The sequence below is a fragment of the Puntigrus tetrazona genome, chromosome 21, assembly GCF_018831695.1.
Source record: "Puntigrus tetrazona isolate hp1 chromosome 21, ASM1883169v1, whole genome shotgun sequence".
NCBI lineage: Eukaryota > Metazoa > Chordata > Actinopteri > Cypriniformes > Cyprinidae > Puntigrus > Puntigrus tetrazona.
Genome location: NC_056719.1, coordinates 2030104 through 2053244, shown reverse-complemented (window position 1 = coordinate 2053244; position 23141 = coordinate 2030104). Strand labels below are relative to the sequence as shown.

The 23141-nt window shown below is 36.7% G+C and overlaps 1 protein-coding gene across 1 annotated transcript in view; it reads right to left on the bottom strand.

Moving 5' to 3' along the window:
* stxbp1a (syntaxin binding protein 1a) overlaps positions 1–23141 on the bottom strand; it is a 26570-nt gene extending 3429 nt beyond the window's left edge. Inside the window, 23 exon segments of the mRNA XM_043221760.1 lie at positions 2489–2564; positions 2566–2644; positions 4716–4801; positions 4893–4994; positions 5092–5201; positions 5297–5435; positions 6046–6126; positions 6212–6277; positions 6678–6738; positions 6852–6959; positions 7436–7518; positions 7520–7567; positions 7871–7954; position 8076; positions 8180–8328; positions 9878–9969; positions 9972–9980; positions 10661–10739; positions 11008–11016; positions 11018–11085; positions 11668–11752; positions 12054–12103; positions 22866–23141. Coding sequence (XP_043077695.1) covers positions 2489–2564; positions 2566–2644; positions 4716–4801; positions 4893–4994; positions 5092–5201; positions 5297–5435; positions 6046–6126; positions 6212–6277; positions 6678–6738; positions 6852–6959; positions 7436–7518; positions 7520–7567; positions 7871–7954; position 8076; positions 8180–8328; positions 9878–9969; positions 9972–9980; positions 10661–10739; positions 11008–11016; positions 11018–11085; positions 11668–11752; positions 12054–12103; positions 22866–22902 — 1702 coding nt within the window. The 5' untranslated portion in view covers positions 22903–23141.

Genomic DNA, 23141 nt, shown 5'->3' with positions numbered 1-23141 from the left:
ATGTGACAAAGTTGTATTTAACCCATAAGCACAACTAATAGTATGTTTTAAATGAATTGCAATGATTAATTCATAACATTTAATATAACCACAAGCTTGCACAAGAATTACAGTGGTGTAATATAAAGTGTTGCTTAGCTTGTTCAAAACATCATCTATTTTTGCTTACCAGTCATGAACTAAATTGCCATTTAATAATATAGTAAGTTATTTTTAATGCAAAAAACAGCACCTGAGGCATAACACATGAAGGTTTCTGAAAAATGACATAGCCAGGGCCCAAACTAGTTAGTTTCAAAATGTTAGTGTCTGGGGAAAGCGTTAGTGCTAAAGCATATCTGAAGAACACAGCTACATTTCAAGCTTTGGCATCTGCAGAAGAATTATAAAGAAGGAAATGAGCCAGTCGCTGTCTGGCGGAGGTATTTTTACATATATTCTTTGCAGACGGCCACTTGGTCATGTAGACGTGATGTGAGGTAGTTTGAGGAACTAGATTGAAAACAAAACCAAATCATCCTGCACTTGGCATCAATTACCTCTCCAGAGGGGGAAAAATAAAGTTAATATGAGTGATTGTCTTGAATTGTTTTTCAGAAATAATTGGAATATGGTGAGACTTAAGGGTAGATTAAATCTGCGGGAAAATGGAGCTTTAAAAATTAATGATATTTGGGAGGGCAAATGGAGGAAGCCCTTCCTCGTCGGAAGAGGAGACTCCATTGAATTAAAAGGCGCATAGTGGGGAGAATGCAGTTTAATCCACCCAAACTGAGAGGATGCGGTCAACAGGGATGGGGTCAGGACTCCTACTGCATCTGTCACTCAAAAAAAAAAGGCTCCGCCCACTGCAGTTCTGAATGACTCATTCAGCAGATCAATATTGGCTGGTCCCAGTCAGAAGGCGGAGCCCGAGTGAGACTTGCAGATCGGAGTCAGGAGCCGGACGCCCATCCCTGAGGCGTGGTGGCGTAGTAAAACGGTAGAGTGTGGTAACAGGAGCAAGAAAAGAAAGCCCTTGTGCTGTGGGGTTCAGAAAGGGTTTCTTTGTTCGGCTGCCTTTACTTTGTCAGAGTGTGATTTCTCTCTCCCACCCTTCCTCTCTTTCTCTCTCTCACTCGTCTGAGGGGTCAGGGTCCTCAAAGGACACCCTAGTGGATTCTCGGAGTCGGGTGCATGCAGGTCCATTAGAAATTTGGTTGGGGTGAGCGTGTGAGTAGAACCTGCGGAGGAACAAAGGTGGCTTCACGCTCAGAATGAATCTCACACCGCACCTCACGTTCTTTCACCACCGTTAATCTTTATGGGGACAAAAGAGGGTTAAAAACCATTTCCACCATCTGTAGATCTTGATGTTTCAGAAATATCGTCCTAGAACCCCGACAAAGAAAATGATTTTTTTGGAAGCTCTGGCTGGACGAATCAGTGATGGAAGACTCAATAAATGTCAGGCCTCCTTCAATCGACTTAAAAAAGTCATTCCGCAAATTAATTCCATAGAGGTCCTTCTGATGCATTGTTCATCTCTAATAGACCTCATGCTTGGACAAAATTGTGCAGGTTGCACAAATCCACCAATTAGAAATTCTGTGTTAATGTAAAATCTTAAATGCTCAAAATTCTTCTCAGAAAACAACAGACTGATACCATACTTTAACATTAAATTCTAAAGGGCTGTTCACACTGACAGTAATTTGCAGTTACCAAACTCAATAATTTTAATGAGAACTCATAATAGTTCACCCAAAAATGAAATATTGCTCACCCTCAGGCCACTTAAAGATGTATATTTTTATCATTACATCACTTGCTCACCAATGAATTCTCTATAGTGAATGGGTGCCATCAGAATAAGAGTCCAAACAGCTGACACATTTTGAAAACATCTTAATGATTGATTTATTTCTTACAAACATGCAGTTTTCACTTAATTGTTTGACTAGACTGTGGATTACGTGTGATTGTTTTCATCAGCTCATTCTGACGGCACCCATTCACTGCAGAGGATCCATTGGTGAGCAAGTGATATAATGCCAAATTTCTCCAAATCTGTTTAGGTGAAGAGAAAAATCGTAGACAATAAGTTCATTTTAAGCTAATTTTCATTTTTGGGTAAACCATTCCTTTAAGAGCAGTGTGTGAACCCTTGAAAGTAAGCTTAAAAGACAATTCTAAACACAAGTACAGATCTTAAACATGAACCTTATCACACGCACACAAGACACACACAAAGAAGAACTTACGAACATAGACTTATGAACACATCAGAGGCTCTCGACTGCAATTTAAAAGCAGTTAAAACATGACAGGCACAAAATACCATACAAGACAAGAGCACAGGAAAAATATACAAGACAGATTTTTGTCTGATTACACGTATTATACAACAAAAACACATGTATAGTTAAATATGAAGATATTAATCTAAATCTTAAAGGGTGGTTGCTTAATTTACAGTGACTTTTAACAGTATCCTCTGCAGACTCACCAATGATGGCCTCCCATTTGCCATTAGCCTGTGTGACCTCATAGGCACAGCGCATCTCGCTAAAGGACGCGCCCAATAATAATGAAGACCATGATGCGAGGGCCCGTACGGTACTCTCCAGGGGTTTTGTTCTTGTGCCAGTGGCCATATCGAGCACTATTATGGAAAGAACACAAGAATGCATGTTAACTTCAAGGTTAGTAAGGGAGTTACGTTTCTGACACATGCTTGTAGGGTTCGTCCAATCACAAAGCACTGTGCCAGCTGGCCAATCAAAGCAGACTGCTTGGAAGGAAGGTCTTTGTAGAAAATGATGCTTTTGAAAGAGCCGGGGCATAGAGGAGTTACGATAACGTACAGTATTTGATTAAAGGTGATCAAATTTGATTATTATTAAAGTATGTCAACGTATTCTGTTACACCAAATAAGGATTTTAAAAATAGCATCATATGGCCCCTTTGATATCTTTAGTTACTTATTTTCTAGCGATTATTATCGATTTGATTACAAAGATCCAATTGAAACTGAGCTGATCTAGACAATGACGTCTCTGCATTCAAATAATGAAATGCCTTTAGCTGAAAATTGAGTGTTTAATCTTGTTATATTTTACTGACACTCTATTTTCCAATTTGATACTGTTCAGTGCTTTGACACAATATGTATTGTTAAATAAATAAAGGTGATTGATTGATTGATTGATGAGTGACTAAAGACTAGACACTACAGGCAAAAACATCGATTTTTATTATAATTTGCTCTGGTAGCCATTGACTTAATATGGAATATAATATGGAAAAAGAAATACAATGAGAATCAATAACTTATTATTGTAGCTACCTACGTTCTTCAAAATATCTTCTTTCGCGTTCAGAAAGAAATTCATAGAGGTTTAGAACAAATTTAGGGTGAGTAAATGATGGTAGAATTTTCATTTTTGGTTGAACTTTCCCTTTAAGGAATGGCAGTTATTTGCAAGTATAATGAGAGTGAACGCTGGTGATCTCGAGTCTAATCAATAGCTACACAATGGGACCCATCAGCTCCCAGTTCTCCCTCTGTGGGAGTCAGGGACATCCTGCTTTGCCTCTGCTACTGTTTACAGGAGCTGTGCTGGTTTGTTTGTCCTGAAAGCAGAACAGTGCGGCGGGATCATTACTGCTGACCCTGAGGAAATATCCCAGTTTCCACCGCTTCTGAAAGAGACTTGATGTTCACCCACACCCCACATCGTACCACCCACCGATCAAGGTATTGATCTCAATGTTCTCCTTACCCCTTGGGTGCACAAATGATTATTGATCCAAGTTGCTTCTATCTTTTAAATTGTGCAATACAAAAATGCATACACCTGTTTATTGGGGTTTTAGTGTGTGTGTGTGTGTGTGTGTGTGTGTGTGTTAGGGTTGCCTTTGAAATTTCAAAATGAAATGGAAGTGTAATGGACATTTAAACTAAATAAATAACTGCTAGCTTTTGTTCATTTAAAATGTTGATTATAAAATCGATGATAATAAAATAAAAAATACAAATTTAACAGTAGGGTCCCTTTAGTTATATATATATTAGTGCATTAACCAATGCATTTGTTACAGAATTTATAAATCTTTGTTGATTTTAGGTAATAAAAACACAACTGTCAATTAAATAATATAAACATTTTAATTATGTATTAATATTTAACTAAGATGAATACATGCTTTAGAATTTTATTGAAAGTAATATCATATAATATAATATAAAATATAGAATTTGATTCTATTGTTAGTGTGTTATTTAATGTCCAGTAATGTTTAACCTTATTGTAAAACAATAAAATTAAGATTATAAAAATGAATATGTGAAATTATATATATAATGAAATTAAATGATTTATAAACATCATATACATAATATAATTTTTTTAAATATGGTAATACCAGAAGCATTAGAGGATATTAAAGATGTATATTATATTATTTTAAATATATTTAAAATGATTATAAAATGCCAAATATTTGTATTTTCTTTTTTAATTGTTTTACGGAAAATAGTAAAAGAACACAGAATGCTTTAATATATCTCTCATTAATTAAGCATAAAACACCTGAAAAATAATTTCTTGCTCATTTCATTTATAATTTGCTTCCTTTTTTTGCAAGTATTTTCCCTGTCATTCCAATTGAACTTCCTAAAGAAGTGTACAATTCAAATTCCTTTTTTTTCCGAACCGGTGAGCGAGCGTACCTGACTGCAGAAGTGCTGAAGGAAGAGGACGAGCGTGTTGAGATGTACGGATAATGTTTGGTGTCCAGCTTGTCATCGATAGCATCCTGCAACAACATTGACAAACAAAGCAAGACCACACATTTACACGCAATCTACACGCAGTTGCTCTGTCAAACTGTGTGGATCAGGACCGACCTCTATGATGTCCTTGATGAGTGGGGTCCAGCGAGAAAGCTGATAGGTCTGCTCGCTCACACGCTCCTTACGATCCAGCTTCTTGCCTCTGCGGAGAGTAGACTGCAGCGTACAGAAACAAAATGGCAGGTCAGAAAAAAACTGCTTTAACAGCCGAGGAGGCTTAAGCATTGCTTAGGATGCAAATCGGACAGCGTACATCCGTGATGATTGGGACGCCCAGATGAGCCATATTGGTGATGATCTCACTGTCCTCAGGAGGGATCTGGGCGTGTTGAATCAGCTTGTTATGGTTCTCCTCTGTGATCCCTGTTTCGCGACACAGGAACACATATGTTACAAAATGGCTGATCTGGGCGTTGAGAAACAAACTTCGCTTTAAAATGGCCGCCAAAGACTCTAACCGTTCTTGAGGAAAATGTAGAGCAGGATGATGCGGATCTTGTCGTAGGTGCTGACGTTGGCATCCAGCAAGATTGGCACGATGGCCCTCATGGGGTCTTTAATCTTTTCGCCCTCAGCGTCTGTTCCCATAGCGAGATCCTGCCGGGTGACAGAGCGCACTTCATAAATTAATGCTTAGCACACTGGAAGCAATAAAAATCTAAAATGATACGATGTTTTCATTTTCATTAGCATAGTTAGATTAATTTCATCCGCGGTGGTTCCTGGTATAGGTGATAGACCTAGTGCAGTGTTCTAGGCACACAGCTTTTAGACACGCAATACTCGATCGCTCATTGTGGCAGTTTCATTTCTCCTGCTCTCCGCTCTGCTCACCCCCTCACTGAAAATAAATCGTGACCTAGTGGGTAACTTTTCCAAGCAGCTCCTGTGTTATACTTCCTTCCCACCACCTCTTACTTTGGTTGCTTTCAGCCTACACCATAGAAATAGAATGAACAGCCAATGAAAAATGTCTTTTTTTATCTACTAGAAGTCAGAAAATGGAGGAGGTATGGATGATTATAGTTTGGTCAAAATACTAACTAAATATATTCTAGCTATATAGAATATATATATTCTAGCAAAATCATAGCAAATCTTTTAAAAGCATTTTAAGCACTTTTATTATTATTATATATATATATATATATATATATATATATAATAATATCACAATAACATTTTGATGTCTGTGGCAAACTTGTACCTGTTCTACACGGCACAGCTTGTCCACGGTTCCCTGGTAGTGCTTCATGCAGTCCTCGGCCAACTGCAGATGGGTTGAGTACTAAAGGGGCAGAGATTTTAAGGGTCAAAATTCCAACAAGGGTCTCTTGTTTGGCTAAATGCACATGTGTTTGGACTTCTCTCACCTTGCTGAGCTCTTTCTGGTACTGCGGCATCTTCTTTAGCATTTGAGACAGATCCCTCATGGTGGTCTGGAAGAAACACAGGACTGTCTCAGAAATGAAACTAGAACCAGAAGTAAAGACAAGTCTCATATCCAGCATGCAAAATTCGGGACACCGATTGCGATATAAAAGCTGCAATTGTTTGTGAGACTATACACTATTGCATATATAGCATAGTATGTCGCAGAAGAAATGTGTGTGTTTATGTCTATTGGCTTGTGCTGTGTCAGTAAACCAATCAATACTAATCCTGCCGTAGCGTGAGAATGCTTTCACATGAGTCAGCCATCATGGTTTGGATTGGTTTCGGCTGCCAGTGCAATCTGCCAGGCTATCCTCCTTCGCCCACGCTATGCTATTCTCTCTGTGCTACTCCTCATTTATTCTCTCCTCCAGGCCCCTCCCCCTCAGTCGGACTCCAGCGTACCTTCTCTCCAGTATTCATCCGTTTACTAGCAGAAAACTCCTTCAGGGAACGTGTCACCTCCCTGTGAGCAAGGAAAATGAGAACGTAGGAAGAGAACAGGGATGTCACCATTTACAGACGGAGTTCATCACAGGAAAACCAGAGCTGAAGACCAAAAATGTAAGGTTTACTCACTGTGAGACCTCAGCAATATGTTTGTGCCGTAGTGCCACCCAGAGGTCATCGTCTTCATGCAGCAGCACTTCCTTCTCACGAGAGTCTCCTATTCCACTGGTCTCAGACCTGCCAGATACAAATAAAACTAATTATTATATTATTATTTAAATTATTATATTATATCATACTAGATTATATATGGTATATTTTATATAACAGTTTTTTTATATTATGTGTATTTCAGTTATTGAATATTTCATTATAGAATGGAATAATATAATAAATTAACTCATTAATATTATTTAAACATTTTAAATCATTTAAATATTTTAGAAGTCAGATGTGGTTTAATTATTATTTTAATAAATCAGATGTATTTTTATTATTTTATGATATTATATTTGTAATACTATTATATAGTAATAAAAGAAGCTACATTTTAGAAAATATTATTTAAAAATAGAAAAAAATACATATTATACTGTATGTATTATAATAATTTTATTGTATGATATTATATGATATCTATACAATATAATATCCTGTAATAATATAATAATTTAATCTAGTAAATGTTATTTTAAAAATATATATTGACTTACTTGTAGACATCGTTCTCGATGGGCAGCAGGTCATAGGCCATAGCCTGAAAGGTGAGCTCGTGCAGGACAGGAGAGACTGGGTCAGAAACCTCGGTCCAGAATAATGAGCTGAGAGCGAGCCTTGTCTGGACCCTGCAGAGAGATCAGAAAAAAATCTACTATTACTCCATGATTAGCACAAGCCATTTTCTGATTAACAAGAATCCAATACAATAACTTGTCCACAGTAAGACCAGGACAGTCATCATTACATCAATACTATTTTAATCATAATTACTATTTTAAAGGTTTAACAAAATCAAAATCTTTCCAAGACTGCGCTGAAAGCTGCTTATGTTCCCCTGAGGAACATGCACTCCTTCTTCTAGCATATTCTTATATGCATGTATTAACTCCTTTCTCCCTGCAGTGCAGTAACTGAGATGTGCCGCTCACCTCCCCCATTGTGGGATCATCTGCCTTGTAGGCGTCCAGTTTGTCCTGAAGCAACTGAGCCAGAGTGGCGTTATCTTTATACTCCTGTGCACAGAAAATCAGAGTATTAGAGCAGAGAAAGCGAACGTGAGACAGCTCTGTTGATCCTGACGAGCGGCCACTTCCTGCAATCTGATCCAGAGATGACTGGGCATCTGTCTTCTACACTAGTTCCTGCTGTAAGTGTGTTTAGGTAGGATAAATATGATTGCATAATGTGAAAATGGCACCGTCAGGAACGGATGGGTTATGAAGGTGATTAATTGTTACCCTCGGTATCGGACGGCAGGGTACTCCTTCAGTGTGGCACACAGCGTTGCCAGCTGCTCTGCCAACCGCTCCATCACAGGGTTCTTCAGCTGTGTCTTATGAGGGCTGTAGAAACTCTGGAAGGCATCAGGGTTGTCCAAAGAGAACACCTAAACACACATTCACACTCGTCACTGATAGAGCAGTAATGTTCACAGGAGATTTGATCAGCTGGGGCTTTGTATCTGAGCCATTTAGGGGCGGGTCTATCTAAAATGGTTTGTTATAGTTGAGTACAACTGAAATTAAGTTTAAAATCATAAAAAAATATATATAAATGTTACTTGCAATAAATATTAAGTGAAAGAAAATATAAGCTTTTTAAGTTCACAAGGCAATGTCTTTCATGTTGATTTAGTTAGATGGAATAAAATAAACCGGAAATAAAATTAAATACATTTTATAGATACAAAAACAAAAAGTACTAAAATGACAAAACACAAAATGACTAAAATGAACATATATATATATATATATATATATATATATATATATATATATATATATATTCATAAAAATTCATAAATTAAAATGATATTTTTCTAATACACGTTTACACACAATTATTGACACCAATAATATCAGTACAATATCTCTGAAATATATGTTGATTCATATTCACAATTTTGAGCGCTCCACTGTGATTATGAACATGAATAATTTTATATTTTTTCTCAAGTAAAAGATCAAAAAGGATTAACAATGCAGATTAATTGTCACAACTGCCTTTAATCATATTTACCAATGGTGCTGATATTTTTGGCCAATGACTGCGTATGTGTGTGTATAAAACCATATTAATATTTCAATTATACTAAAATAAAACTGATCTGAAATAGGTTATATCACTATAAAAAGCCATGCTAGGCAATCTCAATGAGAAGTATATAGTATAATGCATAGTAAACCCCAGGAAAAAAAGCCAATAATTGTAAATGGCAGTAAATAATTCAGTTTATATTTAAAATGTTTTGTTATATTAAATAACGTATCTTAAGCTCACCAAGGCAGCATTTATTTTCATTTAATTTATTAGCATTTAACTCTAAATGAATTTTATTCTATAAATAAATATTTTTATGCTTTTGAATGCATGTCACATGTTTCCAGTCTAGTCTGAGGGATGAGCATGGAGTTAGTGAGTTTTCTCAGTCTCTGCTTTCATTCATTTCCTTCCTGTCTATGTGTTTCCTGTGGCTGAATCTCTGATTGTGTCAGACCGTCTATCTGTATAGGTCTTCACAACCACCCCCTCCCCCCCCTATCGGCACAAACAGGGTCACATGACCATCCTTCTGTTGAGCAGATGGGTTCCCCCTGATGCTTGTTTCCTCTCATAACCACCTCTGATTGGCCAAGGCTCTCTTTGGATGCTGCGTCGGCCAATGCACGCGCTGCTGAACGAGGCGGGCCTGCAAAACACTGAGCTGCAACATCACGCCAGCAGAAACGCACTGCTCCTCTGACTCCACTGAATTAATCATAGCAGACAGCCGAAGCAGCAAGGCATTGTGGGCCAGACTGCATCCCCCCAGCCACAGAGCTGTAACGATCTATTTCTGCATTCACAGAGTTGTTTCTGGATAGTTCTCTATACGGATAGTCATTATTCCTAATTATTTTTATCTCTGTCGTCCTCTCCCTCCTGAAATGGCTCACCTGGGACTCATAGGGCAGGAAGGCGATGTTGATCTCAGTTAGGGTTTTAATGGTTTTGGAGGCACGGCTCTTCACCACATCATTAAACAGGGGTCCGGGCAAGCTGGGGAAAAAAAAAAAAACATTGGTAGTTGACATAGCATTTTGAGCAATGACCGATAGTTTATTAAATTTTTAAAGTAAAATAATCTTTTACGCTATTTTATATAGATGTAAATATCTGAAATTAAGTGTAATATACCCCAAATCAGCTGCAATATATCAGCAATAAAATCTCCAATAAAATCAGCTTCAATATTTAACTGCAAATTTACACTTTTATAAACAAGTCAAAAATACAACCAAAATCAGCTGCAAAATTTTACTGCAACATATAATTCCGTTATTCTCTTATCTTCTTTTTTTGTTTATATATGTTATTAAATTTGTGTGTGTGTGTATGCGCCAAACAATTTAATGTCAAAAATGTATCCAGAATTTACTGCATATTTAAGCTTTATTTTATTTTATTGTTATAGATGCAGGTTTAACTATTTTTATGTATTCATTATGTTTAGTTAATTTATTATTTTTTTATTTTATTTACTGCCCACTTATATGTTTCCCACTCCTTTTTTATTTTTGTAACAAACTACATAATAATTAAGTTCATTAATATTTGTAGGAAAGTCTTGCTGATTTCCTGTGTAGTAGTCTAGGTTTGAGTGAGGTCCCATTAACACTGCGGTGTGTATTATGCTTGCAGAGCACTTGAAGTACAGTGGAGTACCCTCAGATACTCACAGTCAGTGAAGAACACATGAGCCGCTTTATATTTCGCTGAATGGGGATCTTTGAAGTCATTGACGAGAGTCTGCACGGACTGGTAAGAGAAATACAACAACCTTTAGATAAGACTGCGTCTGTGTTTTGTGTTGTTATAGCAACCAAAATGGCCAGCAGAAACGACAAAGAGTTTCAGGCTATCTGTGTAGGCTGTGTAAATACTGTGTGTGTGTATATACGTGTTAGTGAATCACATATGTTCAGTGTGTACAGTGTGAAGGTTCCGCCTCCACGCTGCGAAACGGTCTACACTGGTGGTGTTATTTTGCTTTATTAGCATCTTCTAAAATCAGTGTGTTAAGTACCTTCTCAGTCAGGGGTGATCAGGTAAATGGCCTCCAGTGACGGGAGAGGCTCTCTTCGCTTATTAATGTCTTCAACAACTGCAGAGATAAAAGTAGAAACAGCGGGTCAGTCACAGAAGCAGCTTTTCTTTTCTGAATGGGTTATTTTTATTAAAATGTTTGGCTAATTTAAATAAAGCTAAAATAAAATTTCATTAGATGAAAAGCTTTGCCTTGAAACATGTGAAATGTTGCCTCTACATTGAATTAATATTAAAGCATTAAAAATAAAATGTTTAAAAATACAAAAATAAAGAAAATTAAGCTTAAATAGTCATTTTAAATATATATATATATATATATATATATATATATATATATATATATATATATATATATATATATATATATATTGCCTAACATATTGCTAACTTTAATTTAGTGTGATGCTTTCCGGATCTGTTCTTTTGCAGATATCTCATAGACGTATCTTGTGTGGGCATAGTTTATGTTTATTTTCATCTGGTCGCTATTTTGCGATTATAGAATTGTTTGAGGTTTAGAGATCAGTTATGAAATTGGATATAATTTTTATGTCTCAAGTCTTTGAGCCATAGACTTGTTGTTAGCAGCAATGGTAAACTTTTACTTTAATCTGAAGATAAAAAACGGACGATTGGCTTACTGGTGATGCCTCTGTCATGATATCAGTCATTTTGCAGCAAGAGGACAGCATCCTCATGCTGAGCTGGTCCACAATCAAAGCCTACAGAGAAAAACAGAGAGCAGGAGCCATGAGAGAGTCTCAGAAACCCACTTTACTGCAACAGAAAGGTCTGTTGCTTATGCAGGCAGTGTGAAAACTGTTATTTATTAATATGGCACAGAAATAAATATGCATGCGGTGTGATACAAGCAGAACAGGATGGATGGAATTGTTTGGGCTTAATTATTCACTCTGATTTCCTGTCTGCGGCTCGGGGACTCAATGAAAGATTAAAACTGTGGTGCGGTGACATAAGGATAGAGTTGTTGCTATGGCGACGGGGTTACTGAGTTTGTCTTACCTTCCACTCTCCCTTCTTCTTCACCTTCTTGATGACATCATTCATAATCTCTGCAGGAAGAAAAGTTAATCAAACAACAGATATTAGTGATTTTGACTAGTCATATCCATGTTTAAACCACAAATACATGCTGTATAAGCGATAAACAATATTCCAGTTCAACTTTTGTTTTATTTAAAAAAATTGTATTTATTCCTGTAAAGCAAAGATGAATTGTCAGCATCATTACTCCAGTCTTCAGCGTCACATGATCCTTTCAAAATTCATTTTTATATGCCGATTTGCTGCTCAAGAAACATTTCTTGTTATTATCAGCGTTGAAAAAAAATGCGCTACTAAATATTTTTATACAAAAAGAAACGGGATTCTTTTGTCATTAGAATGCCAATTGGACATATTGGACATATTTAAATAACGTTATAAATTAATCAACTTAATCATCCTTGCTAAAAAAATAAAAATACTGTATTTTAGCGTAAAATAGCTGCTGCCGTTATTGAACAGTTCTTTGACTGTTTAGGACGGCTCTAGATTCATCACAGGAGAAAAAATCATTAGACAGTTAAGGGCTGCATATGTGTCGTACTGCATTGTGTTTGACAGGAACCAGCTTGTGTGGTCATTTATAAATGATGTTAATAGCTACTGATGTGTAGGAGGCAGATAAATATCTTGCACAATCAAAAATATGAAGGCATTGGTCATGACACAATGTATATCGCTCTCCATCGCACCCTTTATCATCAAACACACCTGCTACATTGCCATGCAAAGCCTCTGGCATTGTTGTGTGTGTGTGTGTGTGTGTGTGTGTGTGTGTGTGCCCGTTCTGTCCTAGTCACACCTGAGCCTGACTGTGCCCACTGGTCCTCTACTAAAATGGATTATCTCACTCTCCTTTTTTGCTATCTCTCTCTTTCTCTCTCTCTCTCTCTCCTTCAGAAGGGTTTTTTTTGGCATCTGTTACATCAAAATTCATAGGCATGCCTCTTAATAAACTGGCATTCTGGCTGCATAAAAAGAATCATATTCATGAAATGCAGTTAATCTGGTCATCCAGGTAATATTAAAATTATGATCAGGAATGTAACTGTGGGGGGGGGGCGAGACTGGCTGAGCTACACCCAGCTGCTTCTTATGAAACATTACCAACCCGATCACAGAAATAAAATCACAGCTGGGAGATATAAAGTCACAATTACAAGATAAGGAACACAACTGTGAGATGTAAAAGTCAAATTCTCAGATGTAAAGTCACGATTGTGTAAGATCCGAACTGTAAGGCTGTAAAATTAACAAGTGTGTCTAAAGTAACAAGTGTGAGAAAGATTTGACAGTTGTGAGATATAATGCCAAATTAGCAGCAATAAAATGGCAGTTATGAGGAAAAAACAGCTATTATACAACGTTCAATGCTAGAAAAAGCACCGATTGTAAGTCCCAGTTATATGGGGAAAAAAAGCATTGATGATGAAATATTAAAATTGATAGAAAGTTAGTATTATGAGAAAAAGTGGCAACTGATAGTCACACCCTAAGAAAAACCATCAGGTGTAATATATAAATCAAATGTTATATGAAATTATGAGTATAGTATACATGAAATGTTCTTCTAGATTCTCCTATATCTGTGTTCGGTTATTTCACTTTAATTGCAAAAGGCCTGCACATTACAATTAGAGTAAAATCACTGAACCTAAACATAGTAAAAATTTCATTTTAGATGAAAATAACAAATGCTTTTGCAGCTGACCTCTTCAGATATTCTGCGATAAGTCAAAATGCCAATTGTGAGATATAGTCAAAATTATGTGGGGAAAAAAGTGTTGATTGTGACATAAAATGGCAATTACATATTTTAAAAGCAGTACTTTAGCAAAAGTAACACTTAAATTATTTATTTATTGTGCTGTTTTCCTATTTTCTTATGCTAATGAAGTGTTAGGCTGATGCTCCACATAAAAATGAAGGCCATAATGCTCTATATTTATAAGATTTATATATTTATAAAAATTTATTCAGTATGCACCGTTCCTGTAAAGTGCATTTGTCTCAGATTGGGAAGCTGGGGCGCTATCAGATGTGAGACAGAGACAACGTTTGCTATGGTAGCAAATTAAATCTGTTTATCTCCCTCTGTTCAGATGCCACGATTGTGCTGCTTACAGACGATGTTAAATGAACACAGCCGATCGTTGAGAATTGAATCTATGCAGAATCTCTTTCTGTAACTACTGTTTCTGCTCTGTGGTTGATCTCTCTTACTCTGCTGTAAGTAATCCCATCATGCAGGGGATTGGGCGGAGGCGACCATGTTTGTGTGTCGGGGCCAATATTAGCATGATTGCAGTGCTAGCCATCTGGTTGTAGTGTCAGAATAAAGGCGCTCAGGGTGATTTTGTGGTTTTGACATTTGTGCCGGTGCAGCGATACAGAGTTAAGCTCCGCTGTGGATGAAAACGCTGAATCCTGGCTGAATCCAGATGGATTATGGGTGTTTAAACACCAAGCATAAGATTAGCAGGCAGTTTAGCTAACAGGAGATTTAGCATTGATTCCGGTAGCAATTTATGTGAACGAGGGCCAAAGCTAATCAAACCGAGAGTAAAGCAATCTATTAAAGAGTTCAATTGAAAACATATTTGTCAAAATTCTGACATGTTGGAAAGGAGAATGGTTTTAATAAAAACGAGTAAAGTAAAAAGTAAAGTATGACTTCAGTGAAAAAGCCATGCTTAAAAAGCTCCAGATACTAGCATTACCTTCCAAAATGTGTGGGATGTTTCTTTTGTAGCCAGCAGAATTCAGAAAACTTATATAATTCAAATCCTCAGCAGAGCTTCATTATTGTCTCATTTTTTTATTGTACTTTTCACACAAGATGATGCTTTTAAATCAGGTCAGGTCAAAGATACCTATATATATATATATATATATATATATATATATATATATATATATATATATATTTTATTGTTAACTAAAACTATTAAAAGCCTTTAATATGTAAATGTAACTAAACGAAAACTAAATCTAAATAAACCCTTTAATGAACTAAGATAAAGCTGTAATAAAATATGGCTTTTACTAAAAACTTGCACTTAAAGCAGTTACCAGTATATAAAAAATTACAAAAGTGCAAAGCTAAAACTAAACTAAAAATATAATATATATAATATATAATAAATACTGAAAAAAATTAATATTACAAAATACTATGTGGTATATAAAATAACAGGTACAAAATCTTATATACTTATATAGTATATAAATAATACTAAATATGTAATAATGTAATAATTCTTAATGTGCGTTTAATTTACATTGATTCATAAATAAAATACATTTAAAAGAAAATTACATTTGTTCTTATCCATTATTTGCTTGAATGAGTATCTATGCTTTGTGTGTCTTTGTGTTCTTCTACTACTACTTTTACTGAAAATAACACCAAGGGCACACACTTTCAGAGGTATACTCCGGTCACGTCGCTCTCAGCTGTCTCCAGAGGACACTTCATACAGTCATGTGACATCGGCACAACCCCCACTGGCCTGAGTTCACTTCTGCCCATGTTCAGCCTCCAGGACTAAGGTAAAAACCATTTTACTGTACAAATGGGGTTACTGTTGCGAATGAGGGAAAAAAAACATGGAAGGACGAAATGAATGTCAAACGGCCTCATCTAAGGCCTCTGCAATATTCTCAAAATCCTAATCAGTGCGCATTTAAACACCATCGGCATGCATGCATCTATTTTAGACACTCTTTTATGGGGACTTCTCGATGTATTGATCTAGCTTCCTTGCTGATGTGTAACCTTTTCAAGATGAATTCCTGCAGTGCGGTAGAAATAAACTGGTTATCATACTGTACACACAGACTGCAGGCCAGGTTTCAGTTAATGAACTCCATTTATTTCTTTTCCCCTCATATCGGGTAATAAAATGTACCATGCAGTCTATCAGCTATGTGTCACTGCAGGCCGGATCGCCTGAATGCTGATTTTCTCAAAAGGCGTTCCCAAAGGTGTTTGGGTTTAACTGATTTTGCAAAGACCAAATGGGGTATAATATATATCCAGTTACACTGGAGTCATTTACAGTTACATAGGTATAATTTTACCCAAAAATAAAAATTCGCTGTAAATGTAACCAACCACAGGTCATCCGAGATGTAAATGAGCTTTTTCTTCATCATAAAGAGATTTTGAGATATTTAGCATCACGTCACTAGCTCACCAATGGATCCTCTGTAGTGAATGGGTGCCGTCAGGGAGTCCAAACAGCTGATAAAATACAAATCACGCAGGAATCCACATAACTCAAGGCCATCATTTATCTTTTTGTAAAACAAAAACATGAATTTTTGCATATAAATGTTTTTTGCACATTTCTCTCCTGATTCAGACAAAACTTTTTCACTTCAGAATGCAATATTAAAGATAAAGGACCCATATACTTTAAGTTAAAAACATCTTGATGAATTTGCAAAGCGTAGATAGTTGTTAATTATGAATGTGGATCACTTGCGGAATATCGTGATGTATTTATTGGCTGTTCAGACTCCTGTTCTGACGGCACCCATTCACTGCCGAGGATCCACTGGTGAAGAAGTGATGTAAGGCTAAATTTCTCATCACAACGGCAGTCTAAACAGGAGCGCGAATGTGCAATAAGCACGTTGGCCAACAGCACACTAAGGTTTACAATGGTATCATTCATTTGTATTAATGATAGCGTTTCAGTTTGCTTTTAAAACTGACACAGATATACATGTTCTCCTGGTTCATGTCAGACTGATTTCTCCAGCACGTCACAAGAAGGGCAGATGCCGTCAAAAGAGCAATATATGGTTTCTGTCTCATGCTCTTTCACTTAAACACTGAACCTCTCTCCTGAGTACACCAACTGGAGTCTCATCTCACTTCAGCTCTTCACTCTTCATACTTAACCTTAATGTAGATGTCTTAATTAAGCACAAGCTGTAGTTTGCGATAAAAGTAGATGTTTGGTTAAACTAAGCTAGATCTTGCAGCTGTAATCAAAGATTGCTTTAGCAAGGACAGCGTTTTTGATATGATGCAATCACTGTGTTTGACTGCTGGTTATTCCTAGGCAATATGCTAATATGCTATTCATTCGCAATATACTTTGCTGACTATAATAAAAAGCAAGATTGTAAATGATGTAAATTTGCTTTAGTGATTGCATGCATGATTATTAACTTAATAATCAGTTTGTCTAATCTAGAAACATTTATGAGTGATGATATTTGCATAAAATTAGGTAGTATATCATCACCGTATTGATACTTATATCAAATCACCCTTGTAGGCCATTTCAGAGCAAATACAGAGAAAAATACCACCCAAGCTGTGCTTCTGGTCAATGCAAAAAAAAAAAAAAAAAAAAAAAATAGCTGCTCATCGCTGCAGATTTAACCCTCCATATTCCCAGGCTCCCTCAGGGCACTCTCATTTCATGACCCACTTTTACGCTCAGTCTCTCGGGATTTTTACGACCATTTACCTTAAAGAGACAGTCTGTGGTTTTCCTTATCCTTGTGGATCTGCTTTAATTTTCTGGTATGAAAACCAAACCTAGAAACCATTCTCGTTTTCTATTTATGTTGCATCACTTGGATGCATCAGTGACCTTGGTGCTTTTCTCTTATTTTTCAGCCAAGCTTTACTATAAATATCTGCTGCGTAGGATTGCAAACAGAAACTGAATCATGGGTTTCTTATAAAGGAGTTTTATTTTAATATATAGAGGCTTTTTGAAGAGAACTGGTGTTGTCTGAGAATCTCATCCATACTGCAGTGCGGTCTGTGCGCATAGTGTCAGATAATGCCCTGAGAAGGTGACTATCCAATATTGCCCTTGTGTGTAACAGACAGAAGATGCTCTGCTAAAGCCCAACCAACGTCACAGAGTCCAAGGACAGAGCACACACACACACACACACACACACACACACACTTGGCTGGATGCTGTCCTGCTGGTATAGAATTTCAGCATGCTGAGTCACTACGCAACATACCTGCTCAATGAATGCACACAAGAGCTTTCTGAGGAAAGAAAAGTGATGCTGAAAAGACTTCATGCCAGGCATGATATTATAATTCAGGCTGATCCTGACATGGCAATAATTATAATTGGAAATGAAACTATCACTCATGTCGGGCCAATTTATTTAGTATTTTGTAGCGGATGATGTTGAATATTTAATTAGCATGCTCTTTCCACCTATATGTTATCTAAAAAAATAGTCATTTAACAAGACTAATAAAGTTAATATTTAATAACAATATTAAATTAAATAAAAAATACAAATATGTATATGTTCACATATTGTACACTATAATTATGATAATTTATGTAATATACAGGAAGAAATATTAATATACTATAATATAAAATAATACAATTGATTTTTATTAGATTAGGAATTAAATTATTGTAGCTGTTAATATTTTTATACGTTTATTTTTCTTTTTAATTTCTTTTGATTTCTTACAAAAATTACTTTCTAGATTTTTAGATGTTAATATAAGTGTAAAATGGGTAAATGAACATGCACATAGATAAATGTAAACCGACCATCAAATAATGGATATAGCACTATAGTACATATATCTGTATTATAGATAATCTGCATGTTTTGTATTTTACAGCATGTTTTGTACTGTACTGCAGTAGTCCATTTTAGCTCTCTGTTTGTCTCAACATCTCCAGGCTCATTTTCATAGGAAAGCAATAAACCGTCTCTCAACGGGAGGAATTCTGGATAATGTATTCCAGGGGACTCAACGGAGACCTTGAATTAAACGTTATCTTTATTCTTTACCATTAACTTAAACATAAAAAGCATCCTAAACCAGATCATGCCGTTAATAACCACAAGGGAGAATTGACATAAAACTGCACGAACAAAGGCACGCTCATGGCTGATCTAAATAGAAATCTATAATTCATTTCGCCTGTTGGTACACTGTGCATCCGCCTGCAGAGATCGGAGATGTTACACTGGTCTGTGCACCCTTGCACAAAGCTAATGCAACACCCAAATGTCAGGGCGAGTGCAATCATGGATAATGACAGGCTAGTGGTGCATTTCAGACATGGAGACAGCCATGCCGGCGTACAGTAGACTAACAGACAGCAGCATCTTTAACGCGGTTCACGGCTTGCCAGAATTGGTTTTTGAGATTTGGGATAGGCGTTGTGAGCAAACATCTAAAATAACTAGAACACTACAAAAGCCTCTGGCTGGTTTGCTGCTAATAGTGCTTAATAACGCAAGCAATGGATTTGAATACTTTTCCGAGAGAAGATGTAGTTATTCCGTGACAGATGATAAAATGGGAGAAAATCAATCCCTAATCTGTTTTATTGTCTTCAAATAGAGCATCTAAAGAGTATTTTTAAACAACCTAAGATGCTTTGCCAGCCTAAGATGGTTTAAAATGATCTTGACGTCCAGAAAATTGCTCAAAAACCTTTTTAAATAAACCCTGAGCTGGTTTAAGCTGCTTTTTGGTGTTCTCTGAATATATAAGATCTAGTCTGTATTGCTACTCCCTTTTTTAATTTCACTCTGCCCTTCATTTAACCCCTCATTCTTTTTTCATCCACACTAGAATTAATCATCATTAACTGCTATTTTTTTATCCCGGTGCGTGTCTGGTCTACGTGTTCTTTATAAACGGTGTGAAGACATGGTCTGGCTTGCAGGAGAAACCTTGATGAGTTGCTATGGAATGCAATTCTGAAACAATAAAGAGCCACACGCTGGATCCATACTCCCCAGCTCTGTTAATGGAAAACGATAAACAATGTCCATTGTAGCAAAAGCTTCCTAATACATTCCACGTTATGCACGCTGACGTGACAGGCATGGAGTTGTCTTTGAGCTTTAAAGGAGTTATAAATGTCCTCCGTTCAAGTGAAGCATGAATCACACGCTTACAGTTTGCCGCAGGGCACACTGACTGTCCTCTCTTCCCTCTCCATACACAAGCATGCACGGTATGATCTATGACTCTCGTCTCATTTCAGCTTGTTATATTAATATTAAAACGTTTCAATCTATTGTCATATAGCCCTACATATAGGCTTTGTGTGTTTGGATATGAATCTGACATTCCCTGGTCTTTATGACTCAAGTTATACATTATAATAAAAAATCTAGTGCTGTAAAATGCCTAATCACAATTAATCACATGCAAAATGAAAGTTTTTCTTTATATAATATATATATGTGTACTGTGTATATTTATTATGCATATATTTAAGAAAATATATATTGAGTGTATTTCTGTATAATAAAAATATACACAGTGCACACACACACACACACACACACACATATATATATATATATATATATATATATATATATATATATAACCATCTTCTTCAAAATCAAGGTTTTTCTTTACTATATATATATATATATATATATATATATATATATATATATATATATATATATATATATATATATATATTGTAAAGAAAAACCTTGATTTTTTTGAAGGTGATAATCTATTAATAGCACTAATATCATATGCCTTCCTGAATGCTGAATGTGTAATTTGGCTAAATCTGGTAAGTAGGGCATAGTATAAGCTCAATTCATGAAAATGGATCAACAAATAGGCAGGCTAACAAAAGAACTGGTTCATTCAGAGCTAGACTAATGCCGATGAAAGACCCTTTAGACAAATACTGTGAGTCATTCACACAGATGCTGTCCATGTGTACTCACGATGTCCCCTTATATTACATCCTACAGCGCATATATAGCCCACTGCTTATTTTAAAGGTAAAAACAAATCAACAGACATCGACAGTCTAAGCAAAAACATATGTGAATTTGGTCAGTCTTCGGCTCATGCCTTTGCTCTCTGTCTGACCCTGCGTCTGATCATTGTTATGTGTACTGGATCTCATGTCCCTGGAGAAGACACACATACACCCACGGCACATCAAATCGCAGGAAAACCAATCCATCATCCCGTGTGTGAGGAAGACAGAATGCAAGGCAGGTGTTCGGAGCATTTATGGCTTTTAATGATCAGGTTTCAGTCGATATTGATTATGTGCGCGAGCCTTTCATTTGGACTGGACAATGCAATAGCTTTTTCACTATTGTCGGATTTTCTGTGCTTTCAGTTTGAAGTTAGCATAAGGTGTTTCAGCAACATTAACTGATGTATTACAAACAAAACAAACTCAAAATGCGGTTGCGGTGAATGATGTGGGCATAATATGAGTCAATGACAAATAAAGATAATGGAAAGGTTAAGTGTTTTTTTTCTTTTTTTAAATATTTTGGTTTTATTTTTCCTTTATCATTTCATTATTTTAAATCAAACTATATATATATATATATATATATATATATATATATATATATATATATATATATATATATATATGCTTCATTTGTGATTCATTCTTTTGTTTTAAAACGATAGACTTTACACAAATATTTTAAATAATTATTCAACATATTGCGTTTTTATGTATTTACATATTTTAATTAAAAATGACTCTTATACTCAAATGAAAACGATATGTATGTTAAATATAAATGTAAAACATATTTTATTTAACTCTATTAAGCTACAAATATAGAATACTTCTTAATTTATCTTAATTTATTAATAAATAAATAGTCATCTGATCATGGCTTATTATATAGTATTATATCAAATAGTTCTTATTTAAATTGTAAAATGTGTAAATGTAACAACTGACGTGAGATGACTGGAGTAGCCTGCCTTTGACACGAAAATACTATTTACTTGCCGTTTCTTAATCATTTGTGAAATGTACTAGTCATTTCTGATTGAAAACGCAGTGGCTAATGTCATAGACCCACATTGTGGAAAAAAAGTCACATTTGTAATAATATGTTTAATTGACCGTTTCAGAAGCTATATCAAAACGGTTTTCTCCGTATCCTCCCGCATAAGCCAAATATTTCTCTATACCGTAAGCTCCCACAACCGCCATCAGTCTGTCCGTACTAAACGCCATTCTGTTCCCGCACGCTCTCTCGGCTAGTATGCGCTACACATGACAGACACAGCTACACCTCTGAGGGATGCGCATTCGGTGCTCTCATTTTCCCTTATTCAACCGAACGCGAACCGCTCCGCCATTTAACGATCCATCTGGAGATGCGAGGCAGCTGCATTCGCGCTAAAAGCACGGGCACTTCCTGGGTAGATCGGTTCACCAGCTGGAGCTTTACGCAATGGAATATAATGCACTGGTGATCAATCACAGGGGTGAGGCTTTGCCAAAACGCATATATTAAGGCTCGTCTCCAGAACTAGAAGATTAGAGTTGGGCAAACGTCCCCTCTGTCCTATCCTCGTTACGCCTGTAAATGACAAACCGAAGCAAAATAAAACAAAAACGCAGAGGTCTGTCGACAGAACCCTGCGTAATTCCTCAAACGTCCGTGCAGAATAAGGGCGTTCCTGTGATGGACCATCTTTACGCCGGTGCATCGAGCGTTTTTTGGTGCTTGCCTGGTTTATTAATGCATTTAAACAGCGTGCGACGAGAATTAAACCTATTCACGTCATGATGCACAATGCGCATCCGCAGCATCCCGGGAGTAATGTCCTCCCCGTTCGGCACAATGGCAGGGAAACAACCAGCCGCATCCAGGGGGAACCGAACGCCGAGGAACACTAATGGCACATGCAAAGGAAGGTACCATCAAATAGCACGCGCATACGGTTGAATATTAAACCTCGGTAGCCGAAGATTAACATTATGCTCTTACTTTCGCCAACGACCGCCTTTAATCCAATTGGTGCCATGATGCTCCTGAGTGTTCGCCCGTGTGCTGTATCTTCTTCTCCTCCCTCTCCTCCTCTTTGCTGTCTCTGGCAGAGCGGTGCTGCGCACTCACAGCAGCTGACTGCGGAGATTCGTCACTGCGTAACCGCCCCTCCCTCGCGTGCGCTCGCGCCACCGGGCGCCGTTAAACGTAGCGCGTCTGCCAGAGGCTGAGGGCGCAGGCACTGAATCGCGGAAAGTGAATCCCTCCGTGACTTCA